The following is an 18418-nucleotide window of genomic DNA, read 5'->3' as shown; positions in this document are numbered from 1 at the left end:
TGATGAAGCAGGTTTAGGGCATCACAATGTGATTGGCAAGTCACTCTCACAGTGATCAGGACAGAGGCATATCCCCAGCTCCACCCTCTCGTCCAAAAATCAATGATGGTAAACCGTCCACTTCAAGATGGCGATGGTCAAAATGCAGAAGCCGTGGCTAAAACGGGACTCCACCAGCCAGTGGGTGATGTCACTGTCCCTACTTTATTTTTCACAGTCTATGGTAGCAATCAAGCAACCATATGCAAGGCTATGGCTAGCTGTTGATGGCTGTTAAGTCAGGCACACATGTATGTACTGTACATTATTAGAGCTGAAGTGACAGATGGAGTGTGTTCCTGTGATAGAGGGTAAAGCAGGGGAGCGTTGAAGACAGCTCGGGAAGGAGGCGTCTTCAACGACACAAACCAGGCACCCGTGTTTAGACACGCCAATGTGAAGAAACCTCTGTATATCCGACGCATATCTGCGATAAGAAAGGAGTGCTGACAGTATTGTCTAGTACACCCACCACTACAGTACCCCTAGCAAGGATATTGATGGGACACCGCTGGGAGTGTCGGAGCCCCTATGCGTACACCACAGGAGATAGAGATAATCATCCAACTCCCTTGTCTCCGACTCCCTTCCTCAATTCCCAACCTTGAGTCTTCACCTTAAATCATTCAAATCTCTATGAGTCCAAAACTTCAAACGACTGGAGACATCTCTCTCTCAGGGTCCCTCTCTCTCTCTCTCTCTCTCTCTCTCTCTGTCTGCCTCAATATCTCTCTCTCTCTGTGATGTAATGTCTAGATAAGTTCAGGGAGGTAGTGCATGTGTGAAAGCAACTAAGACAGACTGAGAGGAGGTGGGTGGAAGCTCGGTCGCTGTCACGATGCCTCTCAGCTCTCGTCCCATTAAAATGCCGCATTTCTTTGGCAGCAGAGAGGCGGAGTGGTGTTTTTTTTCTCTCTGTACATGTAGCTTTAGCTGCAGTCTAAATTCATTCTCAGAAGAGTGCGGAGCGTAGGCAATGGAAGAAAATGAGTTTTGAAGAAGTGCAGAGCCACCGGAGAACACAAAGCGTGACATTCCAACAGGGCAGAGGATAAACAGGCCACTTCTACCAGTGCTCTCATTCATCTGGCTCTCACACGGGCCCCTCTCAAGATTGATATGCTGTAGACTGCATTCTTGACATCAGGCGGATATACAGTGGACCTCTTCCCCCCACACACACACACACACACACACACACACACACACACACACACACACACACACACACACACACACACTCTATCTCTATCCTGACAGCAATCAACTTGAAGTATGGCCTGAATGACCCACAGCTCTAAGTTTTAAACAAATCCAATGTTCAAGTCAGTGTAAAGCTGTAAAACTATGTTGGAGTTACTCATAATACATAATATCAAAGTTGGGCTTTCGGCTTAAGTGCCTAATCTATGCAACGGCGTCACACACCGGATATAGCCCATCTACAAGTTCACAACTCATCGCATCCGTCACAAGTTGTGAGCTTATAGAGCGGCTATATAGTTTCGATACGCGACACCATTGTACGACAAAGTATAAATCAAACTTAAGTGCCTTCTGATTTGCACCACTGCCTCACCTGCCACCGTATAAAGTCCTCAGAATTTGACATAATCTGCCGAAGGCCCCCTGATGGCGGTCGTAATAGTTCATACATCGCATCCTGTCCCAGACTGCAGCAGATGGCTCAGGGCGTCGACACACCTCGTCTGTTTACCTAGCAGTGTCATTCCAGTGAGCTATGCTGCTCGGGCTGTTTCCAATTACTCTGAAATGAATCAAGTCCAAGTTTCGGCTCATCATTTGGAGGAACATGGATTTGACAAGAGAGAGAACATGGGCCTGACAGAGTACACCTGGGAAGTTTCAAAGTGTCTGACTAGACTGCTTATATCTCACTCTTGTCTGTCTACACTTAGTACACTTGCTATTATGTTTGCTATTATAAACACATTGCAAAAGGCTTCAGAAAAAAAGCAATAACCACTGCCTGTTTTCCCTGTTATGTTTTAGTCACTACATTCTAGTCAATTCTGACTTGTTATTTTATTGAAAAAGCAAATACAAACAAAACAGATATATATATTATTTAAGTTGTCTTTGCAACACTTGAAAAAGATAGCCTGTGACGTCAGTCATCTATGATATATCTATGACGTACTGTATGACTTGAAATTTGGGCAAGGGAGCCTAATCAGAGCCCCCACTGACTTACATTATAAAATTTAGATATTTTAGAAACTATAAAACACTAGAGGTTCGGGGCCCGAACACCTACGTGTCACCGCTGATCCGAGTGATATGCCCATATATGGAGATATCTGCATATGTCAGTCCTTGTCCCTTTTATGCCCATATACTGTAGTATATGGCCCACATATGGGCATGCCCCCTTTTGTGTCCAATATGGAGCAGACTGATTTGGTTGCGCCTGATGCCATGATGACACATTGAGGTTTGACAACACACCCCTATTATATCCCATATTTGGGCGTTGCTGCATTGGGAACTGATATGGTTATGGCTCAGTCATGGTGAGCGTGACGTCAGAGGTCCGGCCGGCCGGGCCGCCCAGTCCTCCCTTAAGCCAATTTTAATATAGGATGTGGAAAACAAATTAGTGGAGGTACTCATGTGGCCTACTGGCAGTGTGCACAATATATTTGGTGCTGACTGGTCCAGCTGTTTGCGAGTTTAGCTGCGGACACACAGAAACACACAAACCCTCTTCCACGGCTCGCCTCTGAGGAGCCACGCTGTAAAAATGGAAAATAAAAGTTTATTGTCTGTAGATGTCAGTTCCTTGGGTCCCATGAAATTTTGACTGTGTCTATATTTATATTTCACCTAAAGGTATTATCATGTTATCATACTGAGGAGGTGAGAATTCACCAATTACTGCACCATGTCTTATCTTTCTAATTGCTTTCCCGCTTAAATAACATTGTATGCACTGGAGGCTCCACACACACACGCACACGCACACGCACATACACATACACATACACATACACATACACATACACACTCATATCACAGAAGCATACATCCAGTTTCTCTTTGAGAATGCAGAAAATGTATGCTTTTCTCTAAATAAGTTTATTGTTTGTAGCATCTGTCTGCACGTCTTCTACAATGCATGTGTTTTTGGACAAGTGTACCAGCACAGTTTCCCAAATATTATACAGCCTATATTTAGAGGTTTATGTATCCTCATTTAAAGACGCCAGCTCCGAAAGTTTGTTCATTATCATGCCTCTTAGAGCTATTGTCTACCAATTCTTTCCCCCCCAAAATGTATTCATAATGAAAATAATGCATTACTGGATGTCCGGGAAATTAGAACTTTGCCAGTGCACTATTTGACATTTTGCTGTCACAGAATTAGCCCCAGTGCAGCCAGTACTAAATACGTACTATGCAAAATGTTTAGACACTTCTGATCAAGTACTGCTCTATGTTAGCTCTAATCCATGTCCTTGCTTTCCATTATCACTGCCTTAAAATCTCAAGCTGTATTACATTTTCAGCTCCAATTGTGACGTCAGATTTTCCAGCTACATAAACAGTCACAACATTAAACATTACACTTGGCTCTTCTCTCTTTTCACTTTTAACAAGCCCCCATTCATGCTCAGCCATACCCACAGTTGTGTCTTAACTAAAACTGTTCCCCTTCCAAAACCTCCTCACTCTAATTATTCCGTCTGTTCCTACTCCTCCCAGGAACCAGTTCCCTGGTATAGACATATTGGCCCTGGCGTATTTAGGAAGACAGTTTCAAAAGGACTGGACGCAAGTGGTGGAATCTTCCACCCTGGCAGCTGAATAATGAATTCCATTCAACATGACCACCACTATTTGGGATTGTGTGGGCTTTTTCTTTTCAGGGGGATTCAAACTGAAGGTCTTCCCACAAGCTCCCCTAATTAACCACGACTAGAGACTGTGCTACTCTCTCTGTCCAGGAATGTGCTCCCAAACCCATAAGTATGCTTCTATTTCATTCCATCCCTGCTGAAAGCCCTCCAGATTTCCAAAATGCTCACCAGAGAGACACTCAGATGGGAATGGAACTCCTTTGTGTGTGGTTCTAAGTAGGGCTTACCTGTGGTAGATAGCCGGAGAAAAGTACAGAGCATGTAATTGTGTGTGTGTGTGTGTGTGTGTGTGTGTGTGTGTGTGTGTGTGTGTGTGTGTGTGTGTGTGTGTGTGTGTGTGTGTGTGTGTGTGTGTGTGTGTGTCAGGTGCGACAGGCTCTATTACCTTCCATTCATAAAGTTAATGTTTGCCAGAGGGCCAATATCTTTTCTCAAAGGCCTGGTCCAGAGGAGTGAAGAAGATAGAGGAGGTCATAGCAGACGTAAGCAGAGGGGTCCATGTAGACCCAGCTATATGTAGTATACGCTAAAGCCCTATATACTTTGTCATACACCAAATAACGCAGATAGACAATCTACAAGCTCACAACACGTGGATCTTTTGAAAATGTGCCCAAAATAGCGATGCCAGGGTTAAAAAGGCTAATAGACCCTGAGTGCTGCTGTAGGCCATTGATTTTAAGGCCAGTCCATAAAGTACATTGCCTCTGCACTGTACTAAAAGTGGTGTCATTAGAGTGTTATTAGTGCAGATAGGGTGCTATCAGGCTACGGACATTGGCAGTGTGTGTGCGGTGGTGGGAGGTAAACACACCTGCAAAGAAAGAAAGATATTTAAGGTGGTGGTCGCAGCATCAGTTAGTAGAGGCTGTATCTCTTCATCCCTCTCCTACACTCCCCTTCCGAACATGTGTGTGTTGTTTTTGCTCACATTTAAAGGACCATGCCGGTGGTCCGGGCATGTTTAGCCCACTGTCTATGACTCACAGTAAACTTGACATTACTGCCGACCATTTTATAAAGCATGGCCTAAGTTGTTTGATTTCAGAGCAAGCCACTGGAATGCATTCATTTCATTACAGTGTAAGCCCTTTCAAACTTTTTTTTAATGTCAAAGTTATGCTATCGTTTCGTTTTAATGTATTTTAATTTGAAAAGACTAGCCGAAACTGGAGAAATATTGATAAATACAACCTCCTGATAAATACAGCCTCAAGGCAATATATAATTTCTAAACAATAATAGCCATCCTTTATCATCCCTGTTAAATAGCGGTTAAATGATCTTGTCTTCTGCTCAGAGGGTGAGGAACTCCCGGACCTCATTGTTTTTGTTTGTAGACATTCTCAACATTACTGTTAGCTGGTTACTGTAGGTTAGCTGCTAACACGTTTGTCTTCTTCAGGTTTTTAAATCCTCCAGTGACATATGAAAACATCACACCCCTGCCCTGTCATGCCCTGTCGGCTGTGCCTGTTACACAAGACAACGTCAATTCAGCTCTGTGACTCCTTCCGCTGCCGGCTCAAAGGCAACAGGGGCAACAATGCCACCCGTTCTGTGTCTGTACCTTTTATACAGAACAGTGAGGCGGAATAACGGTTTGCCACCTAGAACAGATTGTGTATAAAAGGGCATACAAACGTAGAAACGTAAATCATCCGTGTGTGAAAGAATTTACAACTGCACAATGTAGCTCTACTCCGGTGAAGAATTGAGAATGACTGACTGGTTCACAACCTGCAAAGATTGAGATATTTCCCTCAATGGGACAGGTTACATTTCTATAGTTCAAATCACCAGGCTTACGGTAGCGGAATGAAACCGCATGGAATAAACAGCTTGGATACTTTAAGAAAACCGATGTTCTTAACATGAGGGTCCACCTGGAGGTCTCTTAAAAAGATCCCTGGCTAATAAGCCAAATATGCCTTGATACATTATAATTGCCCTCTATAACTAAAATATATATTTTTAAACACCTTAAATATTGTATTTATTTAAGAAACAGTTAATCTTTTACTCAAGAGGGACAATGCCTGTCGCAAGTTGATCATTTCATTTGTCCATGTGCCCTATGGAATTTATGGAATGCATGTGCAAAAAAAAAACATTTAAAATATTGATTTGATGCTCATATTAACCTTAGGAAGTATTAAGTTGTTTTTTATTTTCACATACATTCCATACATTCCATAGGGCTAGACCACACGCGGACAAATGACATCATCAACTTGAGACGGGCATTGCCCCTATTGAGTAAAAGATGAACTATTTCTAAAATAAATTAAATATTTAAGGTGTTTTAATTTTACATTTTAGTTATAGAGGACAATTATAATGTATTAAGGCACATTTGGCTTATTAGCCAGGGATCCTTTTAAGTACTCTGCTTCATTTGAGGCCTTTGCATTCGTGGTCAACCTTTAATGACCATTAATTCCAGTTAATAAAATCAACTTCTCTTTATTAGTCGCAACTGTGACCTTTTTAAGAAGTCAGTGCAAGGCCAACGATGATTTAAGTGCTTTCCGTACCTACAGTACACAGACTGCAGGCTTTATGAATAAATGAAAAGGTACGCAAGACCCTGAAGCCAGAATGCAGCACAGTAATTATCAGAGGGTGGCTTCTGTTTATGAACCTGCACTTACAGAGAAATCCAATGCATATTATGGATCTTTCTCCTTCAGTACAGAAGTAATCATAACACCTTATGTGGAAAAACAAGGCAGTTCACTTTAGTTTAGTTTAGTTAACCACTTAAAGCTGCAATCCACAAACTTTTTTTGTGTGTGAATAAACTGTTATTTTGATCTGTTTGGTAGTGTATTGTAATACAATACAATATAACTAACACAGCTGTCTTGCGGTGGTTGGGGTTAGTCTCCCTGCTCTTCTATTGAGAAATATAGATCCTGTGGTCTGGTAAGACAACTACTGGTGGACAAGACGTATTGCATCAAAGTCAAAGCGCAATTAATTCTCTACTCATATCAGCTTCCTTTTATAACAGTAGAAAATTCGGCACCTGGGACCCGTTTTTGAGTCCCAGGACATGAAAGTTACGGATTGCAGCTTTAAGCCCTATTTTAGATGTTGTAATATAGGATAAGGTCACTCAGCAAAAATAGCCTATCTACTTTCCAATTTTTAAAATATCTTTGATTTTTTTTTTTACCTATAATGGCATACCCACAATCGTGATGCCAGGTTGAAAGTGGTTTTAACATTGCCTCAGCATGTCCCCTTCAGCTGCTGTATACTGGCATCAAGGAATTAGCCGTCTTTACTGTTTAAAGTTTGTTTCTTCCAGTTATTGTACATTCAAAGACGGGGGGAATTCCAACGGTTGAGTGCTGAGTCAAAATCCACTCCGCAATTACAGCTCATTTCACAGAGGTTTACGGTTACACACGGAGTGTTCTGGGTGGAGAGAATGTGAGAATTTGGCTCAGTCCTGTGTCATCCGTCTCACAATGATAAATTGTTTGGACAGCTTAAGCGAGGCCATGTACACATTCCACTAGAATATGTGACGTGCATTTTGGTCCTCACGCCCAACTTGTGAGTGTTCTTTGTCAATGGCAAAGAGGAGCTTTGAGAATAAGTCCTTTGTTGTTGTCTGTTGTGTGCACAATGAGTTTTGATGGCACACATCAGACCAACACCACAGTCTTCACAGTAGAAGTGACATTTATGATTTTTTATTGGACGCTGAACTACGCAACCGCATTTGCATTCCTCAGTTTCATTCTTTTTTCGCCTCTTGTTTGATTCACTGTTTACTCAAGACACAACAGATGTGTCCGAAACTGATTTATAATCATTTGCTAAGCACAGATGGTCTTTGCCTCCTTGACGGGATTCATGTTTTCAGCTCGTGCCCACACAGTACATGTTCGGCACTACTGGAGTCGACAAGAGGGTTGGGGCCCAAGTTTTTTACTTCTTCATGCGAGTGCGGCACAAATGTGCGATGAAGTATAAATCAGGCTTAACCAGCAGAAAAGAAAGTTTTCAGAAGTCCAGATAGACACAAGATAGACGAGAAGAGGATATGAAGGGGTAAGACGCTGACTCTTTGATCAAACGGGCATTTCTGAAATGTGGAGTGCAGTAGTGCGCTGCAGATCCGTCGTGAGTGTGTGGCGATACACGTCCAGACCTTAACTCATTAAGGCCTGAGGTTCCGATTCTACAAAATGTCTTCTAAATCCGGACAGTTTTCTGAAAAACGTATGTTGCTTTATCAGTGGTTCTCAAACGTTTTTTATATATTAAAAAACATTTTCACGGTTTTTCAAAAATAGCAGATCTACAAGCTCATAGCACGGCACTCTGTGCTGCGCTATGAGCTTGTATATCTGCTATTTTTGAATAGCCAAAGTATAAAATAATGGTTTAAGTGGTTACACAGATGTGTCCCCGGTTTTAATGGGTTAATTGGTTGGCATGAGCGGGGTGAAGAGGCCCCCCCATAAGGCTGTGGGTGACAGGGCATGGAGAGAGAACTAATTTGTCCCCCAGTTGCTGCTCCTGTCTTTCCTCAGGGCTCTGACAGAAACCCCTGCTGCACAGTAAAAAATCTCAGCGTTAATTTAAATCTGCAAATCCGTAACTTTAATGTCCTATTTGAATCCGAGTCTCTCACACGAGAGGTCAAACCAAGTCAACCAGTAGGTGCCCTACCCGGCAACATGGGCCTTCAAACAGCTATTTTACAACTTTTTGTTTAGGCAAATGAACAAACGATTGGCTCAAAACCCCTTACAGACTACTTAAAGTATAACTCTTCCTCAGGCAGCAATGCATTTTGAAGGCATTAAAACTATTTTGCATTATACAGTGCATCTCACTCCTGCATTGGATTTTTTACCTCCTTGGGAGCCCTAGGACTCTCCACTTTTTTTGTGGCAGTTAGATTGTATTAACATTCTCTACCATACAGATTGGTTAAAATAACTTTTTATTCATTTTGATTCAAGGATTGGTGAGCTTGGTGAGTTGGAAGCTAGAAGACCTACTGTATAAGCTTGTAAAGATCCACACCTCTCTGTTTAGAAAACATGCTCAGCACTGTTAAACGTCAACACTAATCTCACCCAGCAGTAGTCTTTAGACGTTAGGACAATAAACGCCACCTGTAGCGCATTTACAAGTAGCATAAAAGCTCTCATTTTACCGTACATTTGCACAAAGCCCGAAGGCTGGCACGAACGGCATACTGTGATTCTTTTGAGAGTGCTATTATCGCATGGAGTGCACTCTCCATCTCTCCGTTGCCACAGCAGGAGAAGAAAACCTAGCCACTGCTGTACAGTATGTCACAAGAGGAGAGGACGGAATCCCTTTTTAATGCCGTTGTCTCCGATCAAGATATCAAAGGATTACAGGGAGATTGTTTAGGGCCTTTAAATGTCTCTGCGTCACAGACAGGTCTTAGCTGGACTTAGCTGTCTAATACTGCATAGTCTGTCTCCTCTCACACCTGGAGGATGTACGGTACTGTTCTGCACGGCCTGGCCTGGGACTGACTGACTTAGTCCTGTGATTTTGTGTCTTAAACCTGTACAGCAGTGGTTCTTAAAGTGGGGTCCAGGGACCCCCCAGGGCTCCTTGGGGGGTTTCCTGAGGGTACCCAGCAAAGTGAGGAACAGTTTAAGTTCACTGTTAGTTCAGCGGCTAGTTTTCAAGTTTTTTTAATGAGAGTATGCATAAGAATGACTATTCAGGGTTACCGATGGCCTAGTGGTTAAGGCACCTACCATATTGGCTCTGATGCAGTCTCCACTGTTCTATCATTAAGAGCAGAAAAGCCCCCCAAAATATAAAAAAAATAAGGAAAAGAAGTGACTATTCAGATCATAGGGCTCCACCTACAGTATTGACAGTTGTAGAATTCTGTACTAAATCTAATCTAACACAAATCCTCTCTTATGGGGGTCCCTGGAAGAAAATATTTAGTCAGTGGCCTAATACATATCCATTTAGGGGTCCTTGACATGAAAATGTTTGAGAACTACTGCTGTACACAGGAATACCACATCATGCCATTCTGCCATTTCACTAGGATGGGGGTGGAGCAGGACCTGTGTTTCTGGACTAGTGGTGGGTGGGACCTGTTTAGATACAGTCAGCGGGTGGAACAGTCAGGGTGGGCTTTGCCTTGCATTGATGAGGTTATGAGGGAAGGGGGGAGGGGGCGTGGACAGATGCCACGGTAATCTCCATTCCATCACTCATTTGGGATCATCACAATTGGATAGTGGAAACGGCAGTGAGCATTGTGACAGGGGAGTAAGAGAGAGATGGACTTTCCTTTGATGTGGAGGGCTGAGAAGATGCTACGCCCCAGCTGTGTTCCATGGGAGCTGGACAGAAGGGCGATGAATGCAGGTACAACAGTCAAAGAGAGCCGCCTTTAAAGTGCAACGGATCATTTTAAACGCGACAAATTCTATTCATGTGGATTTTTTTTTGAGCATCTACATCTAGAGCATTTAACATACTCAAGGCTGTGAAGTCAGGAGTAGAAATAACCTTGCTGACCGCACCACTTAACAGTATCATAAGTAGTGTATACATTTTATTTTATATTTAATAGTAGAATGCTTCCAGTGCATTGCAAATATAGCAATTTTTTTAATGTGAGACATTTACAATGTACATTTACATGTACATGTGTTGGCTGATATTGAGAACACTACAGTACATGGGGTATGTACAGTACAGTTGCACATACTGTATTTGCTGCACTTTTTACAGTACAAGTTCAACTTCCTCCACTTGTGATGTAGTTACTGTGATGTCCGTGATGCTACCAGTACAGTCACCGTTTCAGAACTTTTCTCATTTGAAATAATTTCCGTACAACGATATAATAAAGCAGCCGATACTGTCTAGATATTCTGCAGTATGTAAATCTCTGAATTTGCCCCTTATCTGTTGCCCTAAGTTTCCCAGGAGCAGACAGAGATGGACTGTGCTAGTCTAGCTGGCAGGTTGCACTGGCTGCTATTCCGGCTTAGATCCACCTCTGACCTCTGTGAGAGTCATTCATCTGCACTGCAGTAACTTTTAATTTATGAGGTTGCATTCTTTTTGGGCATCTTTGTAATGAGATATGTGGATACGGACATACCATGCTATCACTTACCCTAATGATCAGCAATATATGGACACCCTATATGCAGGGCCGTTTCCCATACTCTGGGAAAGTTATGGGTGTGTGTGTGTGTGTGTGTGTCAGAGAGAGAGAGAGAGAGAGAGATGGGACTGGACATTTCAGATGAATTGAGTCTAATTTATGCTCCATCTTACGACGGTGTTGCGCACCGAAAATAGCCGACCTACAAGCTCACGACGTGTCGCATCCATGACACGTTGTGAGCTTATGGGTCGGGTATTTTCGGCACGCGGCACCATCGTACGGCGAAGGTTAAATCATGCTTTAACCGAACGTCTCAGAGGGCCTCAGACACACGATAGGAACAGGAAATGGATGACTCATGAGGGCCATGCTTCGGTTAGGTGGGGACTGAAACAGCAGTCCAACTAAATGGATGAGATATCTTTGAGGCCAGGGTTATTCTTTTCATTCTCTTCCTCGCCGTGGACTCCACAGTCATTTTTCGAAGATGAAGGATTTTCCTCTAATGGATACTGGATTCATGAACAAACTGAACCTGAATCCATCGTATGAATCATTTGAATAGCTGTCACTTATATCAAAACCACTGCAGAGAATGAATCGGGCTCGCTAAATTGGTGTTTTTCACCCTCATTCAGCACCCTTGCCTTTTCTGTAGTATATGCCGGGAAATTAGCCCATTTCCCTCATATCTCATTGATCCAAAAGGCAGCCGGCTAATCTGATATTTTGTGGTTCGGTTCAGGTGTTAAAGAACACCACGCGGATAAAAGGCAGTTAATTTAGCAAAAGGACAATCGTGTGGCTATGATTTAATGGGAGCTGAGAGAGTTCTGTTCACGCTTGGCGCCAAGAGCTGCATTAGTGATTTTTTTTCATGGCTGTCTTTGAACTGCCATTCTAGTTAAATTGCACTGTATTATCTTCTTTTTTAAAGTTAAAAGTGCCATCGTGTGATTTTGAAAGAGTAGGGGTGGGGGTTTGTTGTGACAGCCTGTGTTTTAATGATGAAGGTTCGGGTCGGGGGCAGAGATTGACTGTACGGTTTAATGAGAGTCGGGAGTTCACCGTGGTGTGTGTGTGTGTGTGTGTGTGTGTGTGTGTGTGTGTGTGTGTGTGTGTGTGCACGCTGAGTGGTGGAAGAAGTATTCAGATGTTACAAGTAAAAGGCCTACAGTATATCCAAAATGTAAAAGTACAAAAAAATGTATTGGCATCAAAATCTTTTTACTGTACCAAAGTAAAAGTGCTCAAACGTTTTCAATAATAGCCGATCTACAAGCTCACAACGCGTTGCGAGATTGTCTATTGGCTATTTTCAATATAAATGTAATATTTTTATATCAAAGTATAAAATAGGGCTGTAACTTTCCTCTTCTACCCCGGATTTGAACCTGGGCTCCTGCGTAAGTGCTGAAATTGTCACCATTGAGCTAAAGCCTGCCTGCTTGCTCAGAGGATAAAATGGATCTTGACCTTCAGGTCAAAACTCGTGTCAAACCAGAAACAGGATCCTGTCGAAGGTCATGTCTCACCTAGACACAGGATCTAAATGTCTCAATAGAAGAACAGGGAGACTAAATGTATAATGTATTAAGATACACTACCATAGAGTTTGGACAAAATACAAATGTATTAATTAAAAAAAAGTTACATAGTGCCGATTTATGCAGTCAATGTATGTAAGTCAATAATATTTGCCTCTTAGGTGTAGTAAAAGTATTTTTTTGTGCGTGTGTGCGTGCGTGCGTGTGTGTGTGCGTGCGTTCTCAGTGTTCTGAGGGCCCTGGCTTTTAAAACCTCACATCAATGGTTTTGTTAGCTTCCCCGCTCATCAGTCATGCTGTATTTCTTTCTGAGGTTCCACTCTCTCTGTGTCTTCCTCCAACATTTTTATATGGAGAGAGGAGGATTTAAGTTTAAGCCATTATGGTTGCCCGTGCAACTGTTACTTAGCAACCCCGGGACGATGGCTATGGTGTGGAACAACGGTGGAGGTGACGTCTTTTCTTGTTCTTTCCCTTTTGAAGTTGATGCTTGTTTGCAGTCCTTCCATCAATGACAGTATTCCAATAACGTACCTCAATACAGTGTAGATCAGTGGTTCCCGACCTTTTCTGGATCAAGGCCCACTCGTAAATCCGGAAAGCGTTCGCATGCCGTGTTAAGTGGTCAAATGGGTGGGCCGCGTGCATTTTCAGAGCATGTTAATGATCATGGTTGTTTGCAGTCATTCCAACAATAGGCGAAAATAGGGGAACGATTCTATCTACAAGAGCTTGCGACATTGTACATCAGTTATTTTTGGCGAAGAGATTTGGTGTAGAGGGGGAAAAGGGGGGGGACCCCTTACCCTGTCAACAAAGTATGTACTGTAGGGTATAAGTGGTTAAGACTGTGTGGAAAGGGGATCATTAACTATGTTTTTGCATGAAAGAGGACTTCTTTTCCTCCAGAAAAGAGGGGTTTTAAGATTATGTTCTTGAAGAAAGTTAGGGCATTAAAGTTAAAGTAGGACTTTTTAAATTGATAATAATGATTTACTAATGACCAAGCTCCAAGTCTATAAATGGACTCTTGGATTTTGGCTCAGAAACTCTCAGATTGGCGCAATTAATGTTTTTTTTTTGTCAAATGGGAGCATTAACTTTCTGGCCATTAAAATGGGACCATTAAAATATCAGCAATTTCTTTCTTTTTTTGCATGAACTAGGAAATTATTGTGGATCTCGGAATCCACATAGAAAGGACTTGGCTCCAATTGTGGATCTCCGCCTTCATGTGACCAGCCTGTGACATCAGTCATCTATGACATCAGCAGTCTATGACACCCACATCCATGACATATGACTCCAAATTTGGCCAAGTTTCACAGCCCCATTGACTGATTTAAATTCATCATCATCATCATCCGATTTTTGTATTAAAGTTAAATATAACATGGGGAAAATGTGGAATCACTTCTGGTAGCGTGCATACAAAGTTTGGTTTTGCGATATTAACTCCGGACAGACAGACAGACAAAACAGACCCTGCCATAGATGTCTAATCATCTTGCAGAACCACACCATAAAAACATGGGCTTCTTTGTGTGCTAGCATCTACCACAAAATAGGTCCATAACAGTCCATTTATGCTGGATTTACAGGTATATAAAATAATCACCATGGGGTTGTAAGTGCAGTAACATTATTATGATATTTTGAGATAGCTGCTATTGACTGCTGAGAAAAATGCTGCAATTGCACATAAAAATCATATTTCCAATTTCAATGTGACACTGCAAGTTATGCTGTTTCTTAAATCCGTTCAGGCACATTTTTCCGCCAATCCCTGTCGGTGCTTTCTGTTGGATTCTCTCCTCTCCCCACCGAAAGTAAGCACTCATAGCTCTCACTGTAACTTTAAGGGTAAATTGATCTCAAGTGTTGAAAGAGCCACTTTCTCAAGCTGTTCAAAGTGAAAAAAAAAGAAAAGTCTTTGTGTCAGTTTGGGCCAGATGCTTGGAGTGGCTCGGGACAGGGAGGTGTGCATGCAGGAATCTGGTTAGAGGAGGAATAAATCCTCACAAAAATAATGATGCCTCAGAAAAGTACAAGCTGACTCCTACAGTGGTTAATGAACCAGAGAGTAGAGGCATATAGTGAAAGTGAAATCCAGTGAAGGTCTCCATTCTCCCCCACTTGTCTCATGAGAGTGGCCCTGCCGCGGGCAAACGCACAGACAGGGAGGGCCGTTGTTCCGATGCCAACAAATGTTCTGATCATGACACAATTCTAAAGCATGTGTTGCTTAACGTCGGGTCCGGGGGCCACCAGGGGTCCACATGGATCTGTATCTCTGAAAGTGTACAAAATGTACACTCTCAGATTTAAATAAGCACTGAGGACTTTATAGTATAGTTTGGGGTCCATGAGATAAAAGAAAAATAAATGATCAAATGGGGATCCGGGCATCATGCTTATAAAACTGGGGGTCCTTGATTAAAACGGTTGTGAATCACTGTTCTGAAGGAACCAAGTAACTGAACTGCGCTCCACAATGAAGGGAGATGAACTAGGGCTGGCCCTGGGCAATATATCAATATTATATTGAAATTGTGATATAAGACTAGATATCGTGTGGGATTTGGGATATCGTAATATTGTGATATGGCATAAGTGTTTCCTGGCTTTAATCACTTAAGCCTTATTTTAATCACTTAAGCCTTATTTTACACTTTTCAAAATGTTACATTTTTGATCCAGCACCCAGCCCAGCAGGATATAGGATGTGTCTTTTGTCAACTTTCTGGTGCCTTTTTCATATTTGTTTATGTCGCGCCAGGCCTAGGATGAACCCAGTTTTCCTGATGCCAGATCTTTGTCGTTCGTCTCAGCGTTCAAAGGTGCTCTTGGGGTGTATTTGAGTGGTTGGTACTGTAGTACCTCACGCGCCTCCATTACTGGCTGCCCTGCAGGGCGCCGGCAGAATCCATTCCAGAGCCTTCTCCGATATTATTGCTGCACTTATTCTCCTGAGACGAAATATCAGCGGGTCGAAGGGGTGATGATGAGTGATGCTGAACCAACCGGCCGGGGAGAGAGATGAAGGCTGAAGGGGGGGGGGGGGGGGGGGGTCAGTGGTAGAAAGTAACTACGTAGGTACTGAAGTACAATTTTGCTTTTTTTGCGGAAGTGGAGAGGGGCACACAGACAGACTTTCAGGGAGCGAGATGCTTGTGAAAGAGAGAGATTTGAGAAACTGAGGGAGAAATTAAAGTGAGAGAAAACTGATTTATTCATTTTTCTGTCCTGTGGGGATATGTTTTTATCCCTGCTTCTGGTCAGAATTATATACGTACGTACATGCATTTCCTTTTGGAAAATGTTGATAATATAATGATTTAACAATTTAATTGCAAATGTATGTTACTCATTTGTAATAATAGCAAAAATAGCAGATCTACAAGCTCACATTTCGTATAGATCAGCTATTTTAGTAGGTAAGTAAGTAAGGTAGTATTTTAGTAGGTAAGTAAGTAAGGTAGTAAGTAAGTCAGTGGGTCTTTTTTATTTTTCAAATAAAAAAAATCTAGTGATAATCTAAGCTGTCTAAGTGATAATAAGCTCAGCTTGTAGATCTAGGTAAGACATAGAGGAGAGGGGCACACACTTGGTACATGCATGCAGGGAAGGAGAGCGATGCCCACGAAAGAGAGAGAAAGTGAGGGCGAAATTAAAGTGAGGGAAACGGAGAGAGTGGAGAGGGGATGTTGACAGTGCAGACGCTACAGTACAGTACCAGCGGACCGGGGAGGAACCCTAGTGAGAAAGGGAACAAGATGAGTTGTGGGAGGCTGGGATTTTAAAAAGTCAGAGGAGAGGTTGATGGATGGAAGGGACATTGCTGGAGGTGTGGGCAGACAGCGAGAGGGGAGGACGCTGACGGAAATACAGCGGTTGCATCGATTGGTGGAGGAGGAAAAGGCGAGCTGTTCAGCCTTGTTTTATACTTTGTCATATGACAGTGTCATGTGGTGACAATAGCTACATGCGATGCGGCGAGTTGTGAGCTTATACAGCTATTTTCACTATTTTTATAATATTTGAAGATTAAAAAAAAAATAATAATAATCGCCTATACAAACCCAAAATAAGGGACAGCAGGTTGAAAGTGGTTAAAGTGTGTACGGTATACAGACTGACACGCACGCATGTACACACCTCTAATATTTAGAGGTAGACCCATGCACACACTGTGTGTACGAATATAGCCTAAATATAGTGTTGGTTGCCTATGGGGATGTGCTTAAATAATATAAATAATGTGTTTGTGTGTTTACGTGCGTGTATAGGTCCTGCCCTAAAGGACGACTTAACCCATTTACAACCTATGTTCATATAATTGGTCCTCACTAATGCTCATGATAACATTTTATTATTTTCTACTGGGTCTGTGTCTCATAGGAGGACTGCGAACACTTCAGAAACCGGCCTACCAATGACATAATCGTAGGCATTTTTTTTTTTCAAACAAGATTTCAATTTTTTTATTTTGATTTGTATTATCGCATGTCACTAGGAGGCAGCGGTTTCTGAACCGTCCACAGCCCTTATCTGAGACACAGACTGAGTAGACAAAAATTGTACCATATAATAAGCATTTGTGAGGACCAGTTACAGTATATAAAGATAGGTTGAAAAGGGGGGAAGTGGTCCTTTAACAAATATGCATATCTGTACGTAGTTGTTTGTTTGTGTAAGCACAATGCATGTATGTGTGAAACAGCCAACAGGACGTTAGTGTCCATTGTTGAAGCCTGGTGGAACGAGCTGTCCCAGAGCCTGCTGTTCTGGGCCTTGAGGCTGCGGTATAGCGCCTGCCAGATGGTTGCAGCTGAAACAGTCCATGGTTGCGGTCCTTGATAATCTTACTGACACACCGTCCGTTGTATACTGTACATCCTGGAGGTCCAGGATGTATACATCCATTGATGCTCGGGTAAGGGGTTCTCAAAGTGGGGTCTGCGGTCCCCCAGGGGCCCTGGAAGGGGTTCCAGGTGGTCCCCAGCAAAATTTGTTAATATCACAATAAGTTAAACCACTATAGCCCTATTTTATACTTCAGCTATTCAAAAATAGCTGATCTGCAAGTAGAAGTGTCTTGCATATCTATTTTGGGACACTTTGAAAAAAATAAATGGAATAATTTATAAGAAATTGTTTACACAAATCTTCTCTTCTGGGGGTCCCTGGCACAAAGTCTTTTCAGATGGGGGTCTGCGGTCATATATCCCTTTGGGGGTGCTTGGCATGAAAATGTTTGAGAACCACTGCGGTGGACTGTGCGCACGACCCTCTGCAGCACTTTGGGGTTGAGAGCAGTGCAGTTCCCATGCCAGGCGCGTGATGTGTCCCGTCAGAATGAGATCCATCACGCAGAGGGCCACTAAGCCAGTGGGCTTTTGTCTGTGCTTTGGACGAATTACAGAAAGGTCATCCTCCTGGACAGGTAGGGAAGCTTTGTCGCACTGTAGCCTACTTACACTCTGTGCCCATTAGCGATGGTCGGACAGTGGGAATTCTACGCATGCAATCAGGCATATGAGTGGAGAGGGTGGGTGGTGGAGATGAATAGCCTCCTACTGTATATATAGCTGACATACTGTACCACTGGGAATCACATTAGTATAATGATGAAAGAGCGTACAGTATGCAGTATGTTCTCATCTGCGTGGTTTCTGCCCTCCTTTCCATGGTATTTACATTTCAGGAAGGGTCATTTCAAGGTGCGATTTATGCCAGAAAGAAAAGGCTGCACCTGCTCTTACAAAATAAATGATCATCCAGGGTTAGAACAAATA

The 18418-nt window shown here is 42.6% G+C and overlaps 1 protein-coding gene across 2 annotated transcripts in view; it reads left to right on the top strand.

The window, feature by feature from the left end:
• Positions 1 to 18418, top strand: part of LOC311049583 (kazrin-like) — an 84213-nt gene that overhangs the window by 10018 nt on the left and 55777 nt on the right. The window contains exon 1 of one of the 2 annotated variants that reach the window (XM_084063242.1): positions 10250 to 10319. The exons of the other annotated variant lie outside the window; for it this stretch is intronic. Coding sequence (XP_083919368.1) covers positions 10265 to 10319 — 55 coding nt within the window. The 5' untranslated portion in view covers positions 10250 to 10264. Of the gene's footprint in view, positions 1 to 10249; positions 10320 to 18418 lie in introns of those variants that run through there. 2 annotated transcript variants of the gene reach the window in all.

This window comes from Gymnoscopelus microlampas (genome assembly GCF_963454915.1).
Source record: "Gymnoscopelus microlampas genome assembly, chromosome: 7".
In the NCBI taxonomy this organism is placed as follows: Eukaryota; Metazoa; Chordata; class Actinopteri; order Myctophiformes; family Myctophidae; genus Gymnoscopelus; species Gymnoscopelus microlampas.
The sequence above is the reverse complement of the archived record's forward strand: the minus strand, read 5'-3'. Positions and strand labels throughout refer to the sequence as shown.